The sequence below is a fragment of the Mobula birostris genome, chromosome 13 (assembly GCF_030028105.1).
Source record: "Mobula birostris isolate sMobBir1 chromosome 13, sMobBir1.hap1, whole genome shotgun sequence".
Taxonomy (NCBI): domain Eukaryota; kingdom Metazoa; phylum Chordata; class Chondrichthyes; order Myliobatiformes; family Myliobatidae; genus Mobula; species Mobula birostris.
The window spans coordinates 68,880,095-68,901,828 of NC_092382.1; the positions used below are offsets into that span (position 1 = coordinate 68,880,095).

Genomic DNA, 21,734 nt, shown 5'->3' on the forward strand with positions numbered 1-21,734 from the left:
TGGGGGTACGGAAGTAGCCGTCTTTTTTTATTGAAGAACTCAGGAAGTTACGCATATTTATTTCCAGACAGGTCCACATCTTTAGCGGACACAGGAGAGGATTCATGGAACGAAGCTTGAGCTGACTGGTAGACAGGGATGCCAGTCCCCACTCTTGGAGTGCTTTCAGAGACCAATTGATTTGTAGTTTATGCTAGGATTACCAGTGGAGACGAAGTGCAGTGACTGTTCAGGCAAATCAACCAGATAGAAAGAGACTTCTTCACGATGGACGCCTTTGAGCACAAGTTTGTGGGGTTCGATAGAATGTGTGGCTGAAGCGCAGATGTTGACTGTCCATTCCTTTGCTGTTGCTCTTGAGGTATGGAGATGTCTATGAGACTCACAGCTGCAGCAGTCAATAAACTCCTTGGGGTCATGGGTTCAAGACCCCCACGATAAGGCAGCAGCTAGTATTACATAATTAGAGAAAGTTTATGAAATACTTAAATGACTCGTCAGGACTTCCCTCCCTGCTGACGGGTGTCCTCTTTTACTGGACGGTTGGGATGTCCTGTACAGCCACATTAGGGGCAGGAACCTGTTCCCCTGCGCTGGTTTTGATCTTCCTGACACAAGCGCATCCGCCATACATGCATAGGCTTCTTCGTTGACTGGGTGCTGGGTGATGAAGGAGTGGGAGGAGCAGGGAGTGCGGTGAAAGATGGTGATCAGAGAGAGCGTAGGAAGCTTGAAATATACTTTCCTTGCGCCACTCAGTTACCCATCATCAACTCAAATAGCCAGGTTAGTCAGGTCATCTAGACTGTCCTACACATCCATTCAGAACCCCTGTGTTCTGTCCACGCTGGCAAACAATGATGTGCGATCACTCATTATAACCTGTCTTGACTGGAAGAATGCAGAATTTAACTGCACAGGCTCTCACCGCCCCTTTGCCTTGGCACAGGTCCAGGAGTCAGTGGGTAGCCTCCTTAGCCAGTGCTGCAAAACTATCCTTCACTCTGCAGCAATGAAACATTGGAACTACTGGACTGCTGGGTATCCTTGCTACCGTAATATGGAGAACAGGCTGAGTTGATGTCCATCTGGGAGTTTGACCCATACACGCAAGCTTTCGCGCATATCAACAAAACTATCAAACCGGGCTTGAATGTCAGCTGACACTGGGTAATAAAATACTTACAACCATCGAGATCTTCCTGGTGGAGGAACACGGTTCCTGTTCTGACGTGGGTGTCTGTCAGGTTCTGAATGCATGAGTCATTTCAGGTCCGACAGCGGGAATATTAGGACCAGACATTGTAGGGGCAGCACAAAAAGAAGACCTGCGAGATGCTGAGAGTGAGACTGACGCAGACTGAGGTGCGGAATTGACGAGAACCCTAATGGCTGCCAGATGACACTGGCTGTCTACAGTGAGCTCGTGGACGTCGTCTGTGAGTCCGGAAATCGCAGGCAACTGACTGATTGTCTGCGGTGAGCTGTTGAACAGTTGCTGCAGTGGATGATAACTGTTCCTCCATGTGAGTCTCACTTGTCGGCACGAGATTATCACCCTTATTGCTTCTGTAACTTCACTCAGAACAGATTCAATTGCTCCTAGCTTGTCCCCTACCTGTTCAAGCAACCTCAGGGGCAAGGTCAGTGCTTTTCTCTCTCTGCTGGGTCCATCTCTGTGTATTGCAACTTGCTGTCAGTATCTTCAGATATGACCCAGGAGCGGTGGGGGGGAGAGGGGGAGAGGGGGAGAGGGAGGGAGGGGAAGAGGAAGGGGGAGACTGAATAAAACTGGTCAATAGGGGAAGGAAAACAATAAACGCTAGGCCAAACAGGGCTGTTAAGTAAATCTCTCAAATGGAAATCGAAGCCAATAACCCGGAAGAAATTAACAATTGAACACAAAACGAATACAGCTAATCTGCAGAGTCAGTTTACTAGACAGACCAACTACTGAAACAAGGCCGAATGCAAGCAGGCATCGAAACATTGCTGTGCTTTGCTCAGGTCTCGACAAGCACTACGACAAAAAGAATGGAGTTAAATGCCATCACAATGAAATAATAATGAAATGACACCTGCATTTCCACAAACGCAATGGCCGAATCTACGGTATGCTGATCCTTGGTTATGACACAATAAGTTCAGTTACTCAGCATTCAGGAGGAGGTAGTCAATTGGAATAGGCATTGCCTTCCTGGAAGAAGCCAAAGAGGTGTAGTAGATAATTGAGTCTCTGACTGTAGGCCTGTAACTATTGGAGTGCCGCAGGGATCGGTGCTGGGCCTTTCGGTCTTTATCATTTATATCAATGATCTGGATGACAATATGGTTAATTGGATCAGCAAATTTAAATGATACCAGAACTGGAAGTGCAGTGAACAGCGTGGAAAGCTATCGTGGCTTGCAGCTTGACCGGCTGGAAAATGGGCTGAAAAATAGCAGATGCAATTCAATGCAGACACATGCCAAGTGTTGCATCATGGTAGATTCATACAGAGCAGATCTTGCACAGTGAATGGTTGGAAAATGAAGGAATGTAGCAGACCAAAGGTATCCAGAAACACATTTTCATAATTCAGCGAAAGGGGCGGCAGATTATGATAGGATTTTAAAGACTGCTTTTGTCACATTAGACTTCAGAAATGAAAATACGGAATACAGGAGAAGAAGTGTTAGATTGAACCTGTATAAGATATTGGTGAGACTGAATTCAGAATCTTGTGTGCATTCATGGTCACCGACGTAGAGGAAAGCTGTATATTAGGTTGAATGTGTACTGAGAAAATTTAACCAAGTTGTTGACGGGACTGGAGGACCTGAGTTATAAGGAAAGATTGAATTGGTTAAGATCTTATTTGTTGCATGGATATTTGATAGAGGTATCTGAAATTATGAGGTGCACAGATCAGAAGATTGCAAGCAGGCTTTTTCCGCTGAGGTCGGGCTTTGCTACAACACACGGTAATCGATTAAGGGTGAGAAGTGAAAACTTTAAGGGGAACGTGAGGGGAACCACTCAGGGATCGAGGGAGTGGATCGTACTACCGGTGCGTGTTGCAAGCATGTTCAATTTCAACTGTTACCAGAATTTTGGGTAGATACATGAATGGTAGGGGTACAGAAGGTTATGGCCGTTGGGAGTAGGCAGTTTAAATGGTTAGACAATGACTAGATGGGACAAAGGGCCTGTTTCAGTCATCACTTTTCTATAACTCAATGAAAGGTCAGCCACCCATTTTTGGGGAATTCAGATGGAGGTGAGAACATGTGTGGCTAGCTGCTTTCCGACCCTCAGTATGTGCAATGAAGCCCAGTTTTTTATTTATCCTGGGTTAATGAGCTCAGTTGAATTTGACCGATGGTCCTGATAATATGTGAAGTTAACTTTAGACTGAATGCCTGCTCAACAGTCCAGATGCGCAGCCCCTACTCTTATACCACAGCGATAAATACAGCAGGTGCAAGAGGAGAAGGGTATGCTGAACCTGTAGTTCCCTGTGCTCCCCACCTTAACAGGCTTTTACAGCTAAAACCAGATCTGCTGGAGACAAGCCAGAGATACAACTTCCAGAGTCAGATGTAAATTCTAGAACGTGCAGGCGATTATCACTATTCCCTTTGATATCAACAGTTATGTCACAATATATGAAATACTCACCTCATTTTCTTGTGCACTGAAATGTCCCTCCTTTGTCAACATCCAACCCAGTCTTTCAACCTTTTCTTCAATTGCTTGTTTCAGTCTGTCCCTGTAGAACTTTGTTAGTTGGTACAGTCGATACTCGTCCCACTGAGCCAGGAGCTCAGAGATTGTAGATTCTGTAGCTGTGAATTTAAAAAGGATAAGGTAGACACGAACTCGAATATCCCTCGTCTCCACTGCTGTCACCTTACGCAGCAAATCAATCATGTCTCGAATCTTAGTGTTACCTACATTTAGCTACAAAATACGGATTTTCTTCCAATCTTTTAAAACCGACATAACAATGCTCTGGACATCAGTTTACCAGAAGGACCAGTTCCCCACAGTCCTACTCCCAAACCACCCTCTCATCCAGTACAAATATGGCCAATAAATACTGTGATTGTCAATGATTCTCGCTTCTCTGAGATACTCTCTTCATCTGAGCGACTACTTTTCCTTAATTCACATCAAATAAATTATCTTAATCTGGGCAGCTGCATTTCCTTCAATACACATCATACAAATCCTCACTTCAGGTAGTACATTTCCTGTAGTGGGGTAAAGGGTGCCCCACTACACCACATGTACCACACTCACATAGTATTTTCTCCTCTCTGACCAACCCTCCAAGTGCGTCTATTCCTTGGCGCACTTCCCACGGTCCCCTTGTAAATTTATAATAAGTTTGAATGGCCTTGACAGAGTAGATGTGGAAAGGAAGTTTCCCATGGTAGGAGAGTCTGAGGCAAAACAGACATGCGGAGCAATTTCTTTAACCAAAAGGTGGTGAATTTGTGGAATTTGTTCCCACATGCAGCTGTGGAGAACAGGTCGTTGGGTGTATTTAAGGTAGAGAGTGATAGGTTCTTGATTGGACATGGCATCAAAGGTTACGGAGGGAAGGTCGAGAACTGGGGTTGAGGAGAAGCAAAAAAAGAGGATCAGCCATGATTGAATGCTGGAGCAGACTCGATGGGCAGATGGCCTAATTCTGGTCCTATATCTTATGATCTTATAATCCCCTTCATTGTCCAATGTACCAGCAATTCTGGTAGCATTTGCAAACGCAAGAATGACATTAACAACTTTATCTCCCATATCTTTAATACAGATAGCAAACAGTGGATCCAGCATTCATAGATACCACTAGTCACAAGCCGACAATCTGAGTAGCTCTCTATTATTAACTGTCTGATTCCTTTCACCTGGTCATTTTTGTATCCAATTGTCCAGATCGTTCACAGGGAAATTAATCCTAGACTTGTATATGGTGACAGATGTGTACTTTGCTAATAAATTCACAGTGAATTTTGAACTTTTAATAAATGCAAAGGTCTGTGAATGTAGCAGCTCAAGTAGGCAATGTGTGGAGGCAATTGTTAACATTTTGACATCATTTGTTGCAGCACAGAGTACACTTGCAGGGAAGTCTTCTGACAACTTTATAAGTTGGTTGGGTCAGTCGGAACAGCATGTGTAGTTCTAGTAACAATACAACCGGATGGATGTATTTGTACTGAAGAGAGTGCAGAAAAGATTCAGCAGGGGATTGCTTGTGATTGAATATTTCAATTACAGAAGATCGTATCGATAGTTTCTGATTCAAAGTCTCGGCCCAGACATTCCTTATTCATTTTCCCCCATAGATACTGCTTGACCTGCTGACACCCTCCCTTTTTGTGTGTTACGTGTTCTCGTCACTGAGTTGAAATGCCTTGGGATTCACATTAATCATACCCCTGATAGCCTTGTTTCATTCCATGATTGTCTCCTGCTCGTTCATATTCCTCAAAGACTCTGTGCTATTTCCGCGTAGAAGGACCTAAAGCATCCTTTTAGAAAACTACGTTCACCATTTGTCCTCAGCCCAGACTTTGATTAGTGCATTAAAACATCCAAACAGACATAATTTTCTCTACAAAGAGCTGTCTCCTGCTCCTGGGCCATTCTCAACACTGGTAATGTTCTCGGCTCGGCTGCCAGAAACAGATTCTGAAAACACCCTTCATCACCATTGCACTGCAGCCCAGAAAACCAGTTGGAAATTGCTGATTGTCCTTCCAAATCCCAAAATTCTTTGTTACCACGCAATCTCTTAAATCCCAGAAATGCTTCAATTATCTGGCGGTGACTTTCAGAAATGAATCTTGGAGTGTCTTCAACATCAGTGCCTGTCTAGAGGTGAAACAGACTTGACTGTTCCCTTCACTTCCATCACTCACAAGAGCTAAGTAATCCACTAATATTAAAGCCTATAGCAACTATTTCTTCAGATACAAAAACTGTAAAAGAGAGTTAAGAGTGGATATGGAAATCAATACGTAGTGTGCATCAGTTTTCACAGTGGAAAACACTAGCAATATGTTGGAAGTTTCAGGTGTCAGGTGTAATGAAGTGTATGAAGTTACCATTACTCGGGAGGAGGGTTTTGAGAAAATGAAAGGTCTGAAAGTACAGTAGTCACCTGGACCAGGTGTTGCACTTCCCAGAGTTCTGAAAGAAGTGGCTAAAGTAATCGTACAGGCATTAATAATGATTTTTCAAGAATCACTAGATTCTGGAATGGTTCCAGAAGTTTGTAAAATCCCAAATGCCCATTCCACGCTTCAAGAAGGGAGAGAGGCAGATGAAAGGAAACTATAGGCTAGTTTGTCTGACCTCAGTTGTTAGGAAGATGTTGCAGTCTATTACTAAGGATGTCTCAAAATACTTGGTGGCACATGATACAATAGGTCGTAGGTCATAGTTTTCTCAACAAAACATCTTGCCCGACAGATCAGTTGCAATTCTCTGAAGAAAGAACAAATAGACAATAGTGAATCGGTTGATATTCTGTAGTTCGATTTTCAGAAGACCTTTAAAAAGATGCCGCACGTAAGGCTGCATAACCAGCTATGAGCCCATTGTAGTACAGGAATGAATCGAGAATGGATAAAACAGGAGTTGTTTGGCAAGGTGCAAAGAGTGCCAATAAAGGGAGCATCTTCTGCTTGGCCGTGTGACTAGTGGTGTGTCCCCAGCAGTCTGGGTTAGGTCCGGTTCTTTTTTACGTTATATGTCATTAATTTGGATGACAGAATTTATGGTTTGTTGCAAGTTTGCAGGTGATCTGAAGACAGAAGAGGTTTCGAGGAAGTAGAGATGTTACAGAAGGACTTTGACCGATTAGGGGAATGGGCAAATAAATGGTAGATGGAATACAGTGTTTGGAAGTGTACTGTAATGCAATTCGTAAAAAAAAGGAAATGAAAGTGTTGACTATTTTCTAAATGGAGAAAAAATACAAGAAACTGAGGTGCAAAAGAATTGGGAGTCCTTTTGCAGGATTCGCTACGGTTATTTTGCAGGTTGAGTTTGTGGTGAAGAAAGCAAATACAATGTAGACATTCATGTCAAGAGACTAGCATATCGAACCAAGGATATAATGATGACTATTTATTTTTAAAAATGGTGAAGCCTCACTGGGAATATTGTGAGCAGTGTTGGGCCCCTCATCTTAGAAAAGCTATGCTGAAACTGCAGAGGGTTGAAAGGAGGTTCACAAAAATGATTCCAGGATTGAATAGCTTGTCACATGAAGAACATTTGATAGCCCTGGGCCTGTATTCAGTAGAATTTAAAAGAATGACTGTGACCTCATTGAAACCAATCGAATGGTGAAATTACTTTTTTAGATTTGTTGTGGAGAGAAGGGCTGTAATATTGGGAAAGTCCAAGACCAGCCCCAGAAGAGAGTGGCGTCCTTTTAGAATATAGGTGAGGACAAATTTCTTTATCCAGAGAGCAGTGACTCTGGACTGGGCAAAATCGCAAATCAACAACTTCTTTCTCTATCTTATTACCATAACACCATAAGACCATAAGACATAGCAGCAGAATTAGGCCATATGGCCCACCGAGACTGCTCGACCATTCAATCAAGGCTGACAGTTTTTAAAAAATCTCGTCCTCAACCCCAGTTCCCGGCCTTCCCCCGTAACCTTTGTTGCCATGTCCAATAAATAATCTATCAATGTCTGCCTCAGATAAAACCAAGAACATGGCCTCCACAGCTGCAAATTCCATAAATTCACCGCCATTTGTCTAAAGAAATTTCTCCGCATCTCCTTTTTAAAAGGACGCCCCTCTGTCCTGAGGCTGTGCCCTCTTGTCCGAGACTCTTCCACCATGGGAAACATCCTTTCTGCATCTTCTCTGACTATGCCTTTCAACATAAGACTACAACATATAGCAGCGTAAGTAGGGCATTCAATCATGGGCTGATCTACTTCATCCAGTCATCCCCACAATCCTGCTTTCACCCCATATGCTTTGATGCCCTGGCTAATCAGGAATCTATCTATCTCAGCCTTAAGTGCACCCAATGACCTGGCCTCCACAGCCACTTGTGGCAACAAATTCCACAGATTTGTCACCCTCAGACTAAAGTAATTTCCCCGCATCTCAGTTCTAAAAGGAAGCCCTTCAATCACGCAACGAATGGGAATAAAATAATCCTTTTCTGGTTGGCTGTCCCGTGACTAGTGGTGTTCCGCAGGGGTCGGTGTTCAGACCACTTCTTTTCCTGCTGTATATTATTGATTTAGACGATGGAATAGATGGCTTTGTTGCCAAGTTTGTTTCTCCTACAATGGAGTCTGTCTTACCTCCGTACTTGGGTTCCAGTTTCGACATTTACCACATGTTCTCTAATTCCAATGTCTACAAACTGCAAGTGTGTAGAATGACCCACGGATGTGATGTCCGAGTAAATAGTCCGTGATTCCCCGTTTTATATCTACATAAATAAAATAAAAATCGGCGGGATACATTGACCAAAAGGATGTGGCGGTGCTGCTGCTTGACTCATGACTACTAGCTACTCGTCCAGTCATGAACGCTCTGCTTGAAGAAAGTGAGAAAATGATCCCTGCCGAAACCACGGACGCTGAGGAAACTCTCTAAAATTGTTGCAGCCCGTTAAATGCAGATTTCTGAATTTGGTAAACGTTGGTGGAATTGGTGATCACCCCTGTGAATGTGCGCATTCAGAATTGCTTTTTGTAGGGCGGCGTACAACCGCTCCGTTCGAACGTTCCAGAGTGATGGTTACTGTCCAGCAAGAGTTCTCACTCAATGTCAGCAAGACTAAGGAATTGATTACAGCCTTCAGGAGAAGGAAACCAGAAGTCCCTGAGGCATTTCTCATCAGAGAATCAGAAGTGGAGTGGGTTAGTGACTTCAAATACCTAGATGTTATCAGTTTGGAGGAACTGTCTTGTGCCAAGCACGAGTGCAATTCTGAAGAAAACACGGCAGCGCCTCAATGTTTTAGCAGTTTTCGGAGATTTCTCATCACATCTAAAATGTTGACAGATTTCTATGAATACGTAATGCAGTATATTGAACAGCTGCATGGCAGCCTGTCATGGATGCACCAATGCTCTAAAATGTAATGGATAGGGTACAGTTCATGAAGCATACAGCGCTCCCTATCATGGATCCTGCTGTAATCTCCATGTTTCTGCATGCAGTCATCCACTTATGCGATGGCTGGTCTCCACAGATTTGCGCTGCCCATACTCATCCATTTCTCCATTCTTCTTCTTTTCCTTATCAGATCAGTCTGTTATGTTTCAATTCACTGCCTGAATCTGATCTGACTGACCTGCATCAGTTTCTACTTGTATTCGGCCCAAGGCCACAACGATATTATCTTAGTTTTTTTTTCATCCCAGACTTGCAACCTAGATCATTTATTTTGTTATTTCCCACCCAGACTAGTTCAAACCCAAACAACCAGGACAGCTAAAACACTGGGCCCAAACCATCAATGACAGGTTGCATTCCCAAATGAAAGCCGTGGAAGAATCATCAGGTACGTCGTCTGCTGAAGGCTAGATCTGTGGCATTAAAGGCTGGCGACACAGATCTGTACCACAGGACCAAGTATGAGGCGAATGGCTATCACAAGGGCGAAGAGACAATTTCTTATGATGTTGGAGGTGACATTGGATGTCGACAACTCTGGCAGAGTTTGCAAACAATTAATTCCTACAAAGTGAAACCCAATTGAATGAATGGTAGTGATGCTTCACTACCATATAACCCAAAAACTTCTATGCCCACATCGAAAGGAAGAATATAACTACAGCTGTGACAATCCGTGATGGACTTGGTGACCCTGTGATCTGTCTGTCAGGGGCCGATGTTAGGATGTCTTTAAAGAAATCGAACCTCCGAAAGGTGGAAGCTGCCGACGGAGAACATGATAAGGCGCAGAAAACTTGTGCTAACCAACTGGTGGAAGTATGCACGGACATTTTAATTTCTCACAGCTACAGACGGAAGTTCCCACTTGCTTCAAAATGGCAACAATTATACCAGTGCCAAAGAAGAATAATGTGCGCTGCCTTCATGGCTATTGCCCCGTAGCACTCATATCTACAGTGATGAAATGATTTGATAGGTTGGTCATGACTCGACTCAGCACTTGCCTCAGCAAGGACCTGGACCCATTGCAATTTGCCTATCGCCACAATAGGTCAACAGCAGGTGCAATCTCAATGGCTCTTCACACGGCCTTAGACCACCTGGACAATACAAACAGCTGTCAGGATGCTGTTCATCGACTATAGCTCAGTATTTAATAACATCATTCCCACAATCCTGATTGAGAAGTTACAGAACCTGGGCTCCTATACCTCTCTCTGCAATTGGATCCTAACTAGAAGACCGCAATCTGTGCGGATTGGTTTTAACATCGCCGCCTCGCTGCCGATCAACATGGTGCAGCTCAGAGGTGTGTGCTTAGCCCACTGCTCTGCTCTCTCTACCGTCATGACTGAGTGGCTGGGCATAGCTCAAATACCTTCTATAAATCTGCTGATGATACAACCATTGTTGGGAGAATCTCAGATGGAGACGAAAGGGCGCACATGAGTGTGGTATGCCAACATGTGGAGTGGTGCCGCAACAACCTGGCACTCAACGTCAGTAAAGCAAAAAAAAAGCTGATTGTGGACTTCGGGAATGGTAAGATGAAGGAATGCATACCAATCCTTAAAGAGGGGTCAAAGTGGAGAGAGTGATCTGGGTGTCAAGATCTCCGCGGACCTAACCTGGTCCCAAAATACCGATGTAACTACAATGAAGGAAGGCAGCGTCCATATTTCATTAGGAGCTTGTAGAAATTTGGTACGTCAACAAAAAAACACTCAATATCTTCTATAGATATACTGTGGAGAGAACTCTAACAGGCTGTATCTTTCTCTACTACAGGGGAGGGGGCTACAGCAGAGGACGAAAGAAGCTGCAGAGGGCGAGAAATTTCTTCCGCTCCAGCTTGGGTACTAGCCTACAAATTACCCAGGTTACCTTCAAGGAGCGGTGTCTCTGAGAGGCAGCGTCCATTTTTAAGGACCTCCATGGACCTCCAGCACCAAAGGCATCCTCTTTTCGCATTTTACCCCCACTGCCATCCGATTCCTGAATGGACAGTGATCCCGTGAACAATACCTCACATTTTTAATATATATTATGTCCGTTGTTGCACAATTTTTAATCAGTTCAGTCTACGTTTACTATAATAGATATTATTATTATATTTCTTTTTCTTCTGTATTATATAGAGAATTGAACTGCTGCTAACTCCTGGGTGACCAAGGATGGGAGCTCACCGTTCAGGGATATTCAATATTCAGGAGGGATAGACATGAAAGAAAAGGAGGTGGGGTGGCGTTGCTGGTTAAAGATGAGATTAACGCAATAGAAAGGAAGGACATAAGCCGGGAAGATGTGGAATCCATATGGGTAGAGCTGCATAACACTAAGGGGCAGAAAACACTGGTGGGAGTTGTGTACAGGCCACTTAACAGTAGTAGTGAGGTTGGGGATGGTATTAAACAGGAAATTAGAAATGTGTGCAATAAAGGAACAGCAGTTATAATGGGTGACTTCAATCTACATGTAGATTGGGTGAACCAAATTGGTAAAGGTGCTGAGGAAGAGGATTTCTTGGAATGTATGCGGGATGGTTTTTTGAACCAACATGTCGAGGAACCAACTAGAGAGCAGGCTATTCTGGACTGGGTTTTGAGCAATGAGGAAGGGTTAATTAGCAATCTTGTCATGAGAGGCCCCTTGGGTAAAAGTGACCATAATATGGTGGAATTCTTCATTAAGATGGAGAGTGACATAGTTAATTCAGAAATAAAGGTTCTGAACTTAAAGAGGGGTAACTTTGAAGGTATAAGACATGAATTAGCTTAGATAGACTGGCAAATGACACTTAAAGGATTGACGGTGGATATGCAATGGCAAGCATTTAAAGGTTGTATGGATGAACTACAACAATTGTTCATCCCAGTTTGGCAAAAGAATAAATCAAGGAAGGTAGTGCACCCGTGGCTGACAAGAGAAGTTAGGGTTAGTATCAATTCCAAAGAAGAAGCATACAAATTAGCCAGAAAAAGTGGCTCACCTGAGGACTGGGAGAAATTCAGAGTTCAGCAGAGGAGGACAAAGGGCTTAATTAGGAAGGGGAAAAAAGATTATGAGAGAAAACTGGCAGGGAACATAAAAACTGACTGTAAAAGCTTTTATAGATATGTAAAAAGGAAAAGACTGGTAAAGACAAATGTAGGTCCCCTACAGACAGAAACAGGTGAATTGATTATGGGGAGCAAGGACATGGCAGACCAATTGAATAATTACTTTGGTTCTGTCTTCACTAAGGAGGACATAAATAATCTTCCAGAAATAGTAGGGGACAGAGGGTCCAGTGAGATGGAGGAACTGAGAGAAATACATGTTAGTAGGGAAGTGGTGTTAGGTAAATTGAAGGGATTAAAGGCAGATAAATCCCCAGGGCCAGATGGTCTGCATCCCAGAGTGCTTAAGGAAGTAGCCCAAAAAATAGTGGGTGCATTAGTGATAATTTTTCAAAACTCGTTAGATTCTGGACTGGTTCCGGAGGATTGGAGGGTGGCTAATATAACTCCACTTTTTAAAAAAGGAGGGAGAGAGAAACCGGGGAATTATAGACTGGTTAGCCTAACGTCGGTGGTGGGGAAACTGCTGGAGTCAGTTATCAAAGATGTGATAACAGCACATTTGGAAAGCGGTGAAATCGTCGGACAAAGTCAGCATGGATTTGTGAAAGGAAAATCATGTCTGACGAATCTCATAGCATTTTTTGAGGATGTAACTAGTAGAGTGGATGGGGGAGAACCAGTGGATGTGGTATATTTGGATTTTCAAAAGGCTTTTGACAAGGTCCCACACAGGAGATTAGTATGCAAACTTAAAGCACACGGTATTAGGGGTAAGGTATTGATGTGGATAGAGAATTGGCTAGCAGACAGGAAGCAAAGAGTGGGAATAAACAGGACCTTTTCAGAATGGCAGGCAGTGACTAGTGGGGTACCGCAAGGTTCAGTGCTGGGACCCCAGTTGTTTACAATATATATTAATGACTTGGATGAGGGAATTAAATGCAGCATCTCCAAGTTTGCGGATGACACGAAGCTGGGCGGCAGTGTTAGCTGTGAGGAGGATGCTAAGGGGATGCAGCGTGACTTGGATAGGTTGGGTGAGTGGGCATATTCATGGCAGATGCAATTTAATGTGGATAAATGTGAAGTTATCCACTTTGGTGGCAAAAACAGGAAAACAGATTATTATCTGAATGGTGGCCAATTAGGAAAAGGGGAGGTGCAACGAGACCTGGGTGTCATTATACACCAGTCATTGAAAGTGGGCATGCAGGTACAGCAGGCGGTGAAAAAGGCGAATGGTATGCTAGCATTTATAGCGAGAGGATTCGAGTACAGGAGCAGGGAGGTACTACTGCAGTTGTACACGGCCTTGGTGAGACCACACCTGGAGTATTGTGTGCAGTTTTGGTCCGCTAATCTGAGGAAAGCCATAGAGAGAGTACAAAGAAGGTTCACCAGATTGATTCCTGGGATGGCAGGACTTTCATATGATGAAAGACTGGATGAACTGGGCTTGTACTCGTTGGAATTTAGAAGATTGAGGGGGGATCTGATTGAAATGTATAAAATCCTAAAGGGATTGGACAGGCTAGATGCAGGAAGATTGTCCCCGATGTTGGGGAAGTCCAGAACAAGGGGTCACAGTTTGAGGATAAAGGGGAAGCCTTTTAGGACATAGATTAGGAAAAACTTCTTCACACAGAGAGTGGTGAATCTGTGGAATTCTCTGCCACAGGAAACAGTTGAGGCCAGTTCATTGGCTATATTTAAGAGGGAGTTAGATATGGCCCTTGTGGCTACGGGGGTCAGGGGGTATGGAGGGAAGGCTGGGGCGGGGTTCTGAGTTGGATGATCAGCCATGATCATAATAAATGTCGGTGCAGGCTCGAAGGGCCGAATGGCCTACTCCTGCACCAATTTTCTATGTTTCTAAGTTAACAAATTTCACAACACATGCCGGTGATAATAAACCTGATTCCAATTGAAGCATTGTAAGGGAAAGGTCTGTTGATCGTTTGCCCTTGATGATTTCTGACAAAATTACTGCACCTCTTTCAAGCTTGGTTAAGTAGTCTGTTGCAGAGTTGATGCATAGTTGAGAGTCTCACTTGTGCAGAGAAGCAAATTTGTTTCCATCTGTCTCAGTAATTTGCTGATAAATTCAAAATGAGACCAACTGGAACATTTTCTGCCCAGGAATCCAAATGTTTCTAACTTTCTCTCCCTGTGACCCCAGGTGAGTGGGAGTGGATTGGTATGATACTGTTTTAAGTCTTTGCAATTGTGCTGCACAACGCTCAGACAGTCAGGCACAGTTTAGTGACCATCCACTTTGTCACTTTATCATTTCCGGTCAGTCATCTCATGTTCAGATACTCCCACAACCAGCCTCTATTTAAGTACATACCATCAGTGTTTGCATACAGTTAATCCTATGTATTTACCAGCACATTAAATAGCTGCGTGTAATTTTATTTTTCATAGTATTCCATTTATATTTATTCTGTTTTTATAAGTAATGTGTTTTTGACAGCTGCACCGGACTCGTGCAATATTCGTTCTGCTCTCCTTTACACTCGTGGACTGCTGAATGACAGTAAACAATCCTAAAGCATGAGATAGATTGGGTTGGAGTCACAGAGAGGTACAGACTGGGCAAATAGAGAACAATCAATGCTTAAATCGCACAAGCTAATGAATAATTGCTGGCATTCTGGTACCTTTACTTATTGGTGTTTCTGAGAATCGATAATTCAATGAAAATGATTCAACACAATTCAAATTAACGCTGCAAAGGGATATTTTAATTTGCGTCTCACGGTCATTATTCCATGAGCGGTGAAATTCAACAACTTCACAATAAGAAGGTGGAATATAGGAGCGTTAATGACTCCTAACGGCAACTCCAAGCTTGCCTTTTCAGAAACAGCTCTATTTCCATCTTTAATATCTCCGTTTTTCCTCCTCAAGGTTGTTTTGAAGACCCTGACCTGGAGTTACAGGCTGACTACGGTTCCTTGCGGGAATGGGATCCGCTATCGTGGTTTCACAACTGTCCATTATTCGGCACACCAAGGGCTCGGCCTAAGAACTTTGCTCATCTTTGGAGGTCTGAATTTTCGTGGCTCTGCAGACGGGGGGTTCAGAGGTCAGTGTCCGAGCAGAAGACTGGTGTGCAGTGTAAGATAGAAGATCTAAGACTGTGTGCCCAGCAACTCGAGATCTTTAAGCACATAGCTTGGAAAAAAAGCGACGCAACAGACTTTTAACATCGTGAAATGGAGACCACCTTTTCTCCCTTATTAGGGAGAGAGAGAGCCTGTGGTATGTCGAATGCCGGGTGAACAATGTAGTCTTTGCAGTACTGCAAGTCCGTGCCTTTGCTGTTGTGGGTTTTTATGTAGATGGGGTTAGGGGATTGTTGCTTTCTGCTGCTTACACGTGGGAGAGAGAGGAGCTTTAACTATCATTCACTCTTTAGGGGCACTCCACTGTTTTCGTGAATTGCTCCGAAGAAATAGCATTTGAAGATGTGTATTGTATACATTTCACTGACATTAACCTTTGAAACTTTGAAAAAGCACGAAAATGCATGGTTCAACGACATTTCGAATTACTGGTCTTGTGAACTCAGTGACGTAATAGGAGAGGGCTGGAGAAGCCGGTGACGTGGAAAGGGTGATATCAGAGATCAAAGCTCTGAACATCATAAGGAAACCTGGTACATGAGTAAAAAGGGACATTCAGACATAGCGTAATGTTTACGGTTCTGTGCCTACTGCAGTCAAAATACATACCAGAGGAATGCATAGACCTGACAAAATACAGCTATCAATAGGGATCATTGCTTACAAGGCAGCATCTAGCAAAAGTATGGGTATGAAGTTAGTCATCATTTTTAGATTATGAAGACATGCAGTCCTCTTTTATTGTCATTTAGTAATGCATGCATTAAGAAATGATACGATATTTCCTCTGGTGTGATATCACAAAACACAGGACAGACCAAGACTGAAAAAACTAACAAAACTATATAATTATAACATATAGTTACAACAGTGCAACAATACCATAACTTGATGAAGAAGTCCATGAGAACAGTAAAAAGTTCAAAGTCTCTCAAATGTCCCACATCTCACGCAGACAGGAGGAGGAAGAAAAACTCTCCCTGCCATGCCCGACCACAGTCCGACTCTGAGTCATCCGAAAACTTCGAGCCTCCGATCCGCTCTCTGACACCAAGTACTGAGCGTCATCTCTATCCGAACGATTCAACCTCAATCTCGGTCACCAACAGCAGGCAAAGCCGAGGATTCTGATGCCTTCCCTCTGGAAGATTCCCGACTGCGCAGTAACAACAGCAGTGAACTGGCGTTTCAGAAATTTCTCCAGATGTTCCTCTGTGCTTTCACGTCTGTCTCCATCAAATCAGAATTGTCCATGGTCCCTATTTAACGGATACAATATCATTTTTCACCGGAGGGCTGCGCACGCGCGGGGCACTGCTCTCTCTCCTCCCGCCGAATTTGCAGTCTCAGCAGGATTGACAGCGGGCCAGGGACTCCAACTAGTTTGCGGAGTTGACCGGGGGAGGGGGGTGAAGGGAGTGGGGCTGAAGGCTCCGGACACCAGGAAAATGAAATTCCTACTGGCGTCGGAAGGATGGCTGGAATCTTTTCTGCAGCTATATCTAGTTATTTGTGGTCTCATTTTACCTGCGGTGAAAGTGAACCGCCTTCCGGGAAAGGAGAAGCAAAATAGTATTCTGCTGGTGACACGTCACATTCATCATCAGTTACCAGTCAGTGTGGCTTTAAATGGGAGGCTTCGATGCAAAGGAGCAATAACTCTCCTCAGGTAAACCAACACACATCGCTGGTAGGTTACATGGAGATTAAATCAAGACAGGTAAGAACACCTGGTCAGTGTAGTCTCCTTTCCCAGGTAGTAACTTTTCTATTCTTTGGGTGTTCATTGGGCGGGGTTTCGTCAGAGGAACTTAGTAGGTAGAAGTATTGACATTTGACACCTGGAACTTCTGCAAATCCCATTATCCCCATTACTTCCTCTCGAGCGTCATTTTCTAGCAGTCCAATATCGACTCTAGCCTCTCTTTTAAACATTATGTATCTGAGGAAACTTACGCTATCTTCCTTAATATCATTGGCTAGCATAATTTCGTATTCCTCCTTTGAATTCTTAATGCCTTCTGCTGTTTTTTTAAAATCTTCCCAATCCTCTAACTTCCTATGAACTCTTGCTCTATTACGTGCCTCTTGTTTGTGTATTATGTTGGATTTGACTTCTCTTCTTCGTCCGGGTGTGTCATCTTTTGTTTTGGAAATGTTTCCTCCTTGGGATGTATGTATCCTGTGCCTTCCAAGTTCCTTCTAGAAATTGCAGCCCTTGCCTCTCTGTTGTTATCCCTAGCAGTGTTCTTTTCAAATCATTTCTGGCCAATTCCTCTCCCAAACTTTTGTAATTACCTTTATTCAAACCTAATTCTGATACACCTGACTTTAGCTGCTTCTTCTGAAATATCAGGGTGAATTCGATCATATTATGATCATTTTCCCCAAAGCAGCCTTTTACCAAGCTCTCTAATTAATCCCAGCTCATTACACAGCACCCAATCCAGAATAGCTGATCTGGTAGTCGGCTCAACCTCGAGATGCTCTAAAAAGCCATCTTTCAAGCATTCTAGAAATTCCCCCTGTTGGTATCCAGCATGATGATGATTTGCCCAGGCTCCCTGCAGATTGAAATCTCCCATGACTAATGTAACATCGTCCTTTTGGTATGCATTTTCTCTCTCCCATTGTAATTTTTAGACCACATCCTTTGGGGAGTCTGTACATCAGGGTCTTTTACCCTTACAGTTCGTTAGCCCGATCTATAATGATTAAACACCTTTGGACCCCGTATCACCCTTTTCTGATTATTTGATTTCATTTTTAATCAACAGGGCAATGCCGCCCGCTTTACCCTCTTGACTGTCCTATCGCCACATTGTGTATCCGAAACATTACGCTCATTATTTATCCATGATTCAGTGATTCATACAACATCCTATACACCTATTCCAACCTATGACTGTGTGACAAGTTCTTCTACCCTATCTCGCATACTTAGCGCATTCAAGTATAACACCTTAAGTCCAGTATTTACCTGTTTCGATTTTATCCATCTATTATAATTCAACTCATCCTCTTGACTGCAATTTTGCCCTATCATCAGCCTTTCCTTGTTTGGAGCCTCAGTTTCTGAACTGACTACCGCATCTTCAGCACTATCACGCCGGTTCACATCCCCGGGAAAAGATAATTTAAATCCACCAAAAAGAATCCAGCCAACCTGCCCGCAAGGATATTGGACACCTCGGGTTCAGGAGTAACCTGTACCATTGGTGCAGGTCATACACATGCCAGAATCACCACAACAATCTCAACTACAATATCTTTCAAAATCGTTAATGACAATGAGCAAAACGGCAACAAATCGTCTCTGTGTTCGATGTCCCCAGCGATAATCAACACTCTTCAGAGATTATCCGTCTGCTGTCAGTGGCCGCATAACCAGGACTTACGATATACACCAGCGGCTCATACAGCCATTGTCCACCAGCTCCCATGGCTGCACACAAACTTTATCGGTGGGGGTGGGGCTGGTGGTGTGCTGAGCTGGGGTATAGCGTGTTCAAGGGCAAACTGCAGGCTAGCGGAGGGAAGCATCTCTTTTATTTGGTCAAAGTGCAGAAAATTCTTTCCAGAAATAGTTTAGTGTATTTGTGGATAAAAAACCTAAAATATGAAATGAGGTGCTGCTTGTGTTGAGTGGCTGCAGATAAAACACACCAGGGATGCTAAAACTATCGAGTCGACCTCATTTACAGCTTTATACAGCTGCTTCTTTTTCTGAACTCACATATTGGCAATGACATAGTCAATATAATTGTTTAAATATCTTGTATACATGTATATCCTGTTGAACATACTTAAACACTTTAACATATTGTGAAGAATGCTGCAAATAAATGTTCAGGTTTGTGTTGTTCCAACCAGGCTGTGTACAACAACAAAGGGTATTATTGCACATCACAAATCACATTAATTGCATTCAGAAATAGATTCAGTTAATTCATTGTAGTTCAGCACATACAGACATATGGAATATGCCACATGTTGTTATGAAATGAAAATAGTACATGTTATTATTATAGATTTTGCAACCATATGAAATGTTTCTCCAATACGAGTAAACATTCCAAGGAAGAAGTCTCTACAGATGGGGAAGGATGTGAAACACAACCTTGATGAATCTGCCCAAAATTTACATTAATCACATTCAGACTCACCTCTCTGACCTCCTGTGGAGCCACTGTGTAGATTGGAACTGCAAAGTGGCAGACACAACCAGACACATTGAGTACACTGCTGGAACATCAGAACGATGACAGGATTTGTATTCAAAATGCAGAATGGTCTGAACTTTGAAAACACGTCACTAACCGATGGGATATTGTCACTGCAACTCTGGATCTAAGCTCACTGAACTGAGATGATAACCTCACAGCTGGCCACGCTGCCGACACCATTACTATTCCCTGCCCATCGTCGATCATGACGATAATGTTGTCTCTGGAGCCTTAACACTGACCACACTGCTAATGTAACAGCGTGTCCTGGTCATTCTCTGAAATACATTCCTAAGACACCCATATTTTAACTTCTTCCTTCTCTGCATAGTATTCAATTGGAGATTTACCCAAATCCTTGAGTCAGCTGATCGCGATTAGGTAGATCAATGGCACCAACAAATGCAATATTGTATTATGTACATTACTGCCCCATATGACTGAATAGCTAACAAACCAGGTGGAGAATTAGTACAGATGCTTCTCTCCTACGGTGTTAGCACTAATATCAAATGCAGGATCCCTGCCATCCTCCTACATCAGCTTTCACCTTAAATGTGCAACTGATGTGTCGTTGTTCTAATACCAATTAATTTCAATTTGTCGAAATGCAGCTGGAATAAGAGAAAATCTGCAGGTGATGGAAATCCGAACAACACACATAAAATGCTGGAGGAATTCAGCGGGCCAGGCAGCTTCTACGGAAAGGAGTGCAGTCGACGATTCAGGACGAAACATGTCGGCAGGGCTGGAGACAAAAAAAGCTGAGGTGTAGATTTGAAAGGTGTGTCGGGGGGGGGGGTGAGAGAAATGCCAGGAAATAGGTGAAACTTGGAGGGGAAGGGATGAAGAAAAGATCTAGGAAGTTGATTGGTGAAAGAGACAGAAGGCCATGGAAGAAAGAAAAAAAAATGCGTGGATAGGAGCACCAGAGGGAGGCAATGGGCTGGCAAGGACATAATATGAGAGAGACACACAAGGGAATGGGCAACAGTGGGGGAGGGGGGGGTGGCATTACTGGAAGTTTGAGAAATCGATCATGCCATCAGGTTGGAGGCTAATGGAACAGAATATAAGGTATTGTTCCTCCAATCTAAGTGTAGCCCTATCGTGACATTGGAGGAGCCCATAGACGGACATATTGGAATCGGAACGGGAAGTCAAATTAATATGGGTGGCCACTTGAAGATCCTGCTTGTTCTGGCGGATGGAGCATAGATACTGAGCAAAGTGGTCCCCCAATCTACGCCGGTTCTCACGCGATATACATCGGGTGTGGTTTTCCTATAGATAAGTCACTGCACAACAGATTGGGAATTATATTAAACGAACACCAACACAAATAATTTGTCTCCATCACATGGATGGCGGAGCAAAGTGATTGAACAACGCAGTAATGTGAGGCACAGAAGTTGATCATTTTAACTTTAGCTTCAGCACAGTCAATTTTTCAAACACCATACGTGTAGCATAAACTTATATACAAGATAAAGCATTATTAGCATCTATTTCATTACATCTGGTAGTGAAATAATCAAAACGGGACATCTTTCTCACTGTGCGAGACGGTAAACTATTTAGATAATAGTCGTGGAAAGGGATTGGTAATGCAGAGGGATCTGAGGAAAACATTTTCCAACCATATACCAGAAGCAGTCTGGAATGCACTGTGTAAAGTGACTGCTGGTGGAGGGTAAACTCAAAACATTTACAAGTGTAATATCGCACAGTAGATTGAGAGAGTTGCCAGATATGAAGCAAGCAAACTGTTTGCACTTCTGGAACTTGACAACTATTAGAGGCGTAGTTCATTTCTTAAATGGATCCTACGCAGCAATAAATAAAGTAGCCGTGGATGTTAGCAGCGAATCACTGACTGTACAAAATCAGAACCAGAATGAGGATTAGTATCACCAGCATATGTCATGAAGTCCGTCTTTATGCGGCAGCAGTACATCGCAATGCACAATAACAAAAACCATAATTCCCCTTACTGAAATTAAACGTTTCCCTAACTTGTCTGTTCCTATCCCCCTCCAATACTATGGTAAAGGAGATAGAATCGTGATCACTATCTCCAAAATACTCTCTGACTGAGAGACCTACCACCTGACCGGGTTCATTTTCCAATGCCAGATCAAGTACAGTCTCTCCT

The 21,734-nt window shown here is 43.3% G+C and overlaps 1 protein-coding gene across 2 annotated transcripts in view; it reads right to left on the reverse strand.

The window, feature by feature from the left end:
• The window catches only part of LOC140206936 (NACHT, LRR and PYD domains-containing protein 3-like), a 78,285-nt gene that overhangs the window by 25,474 nt on the left and 31,077 nt on the right, over nt 1–21,734 (reverse strand). For both annotated transcript variants that reach the window (XM_072275229.1, XM_072275228.1), the window contains exon 4: nt 3,662–3,828. In XM_072275229.1, the coding sequence (XP_072131330.1) occupies nt 3,662–3,828 (167 nt within the window). The remainder of the gene's footprint in view (nt 1–3,661; nt 3,829–21,734) is intronic.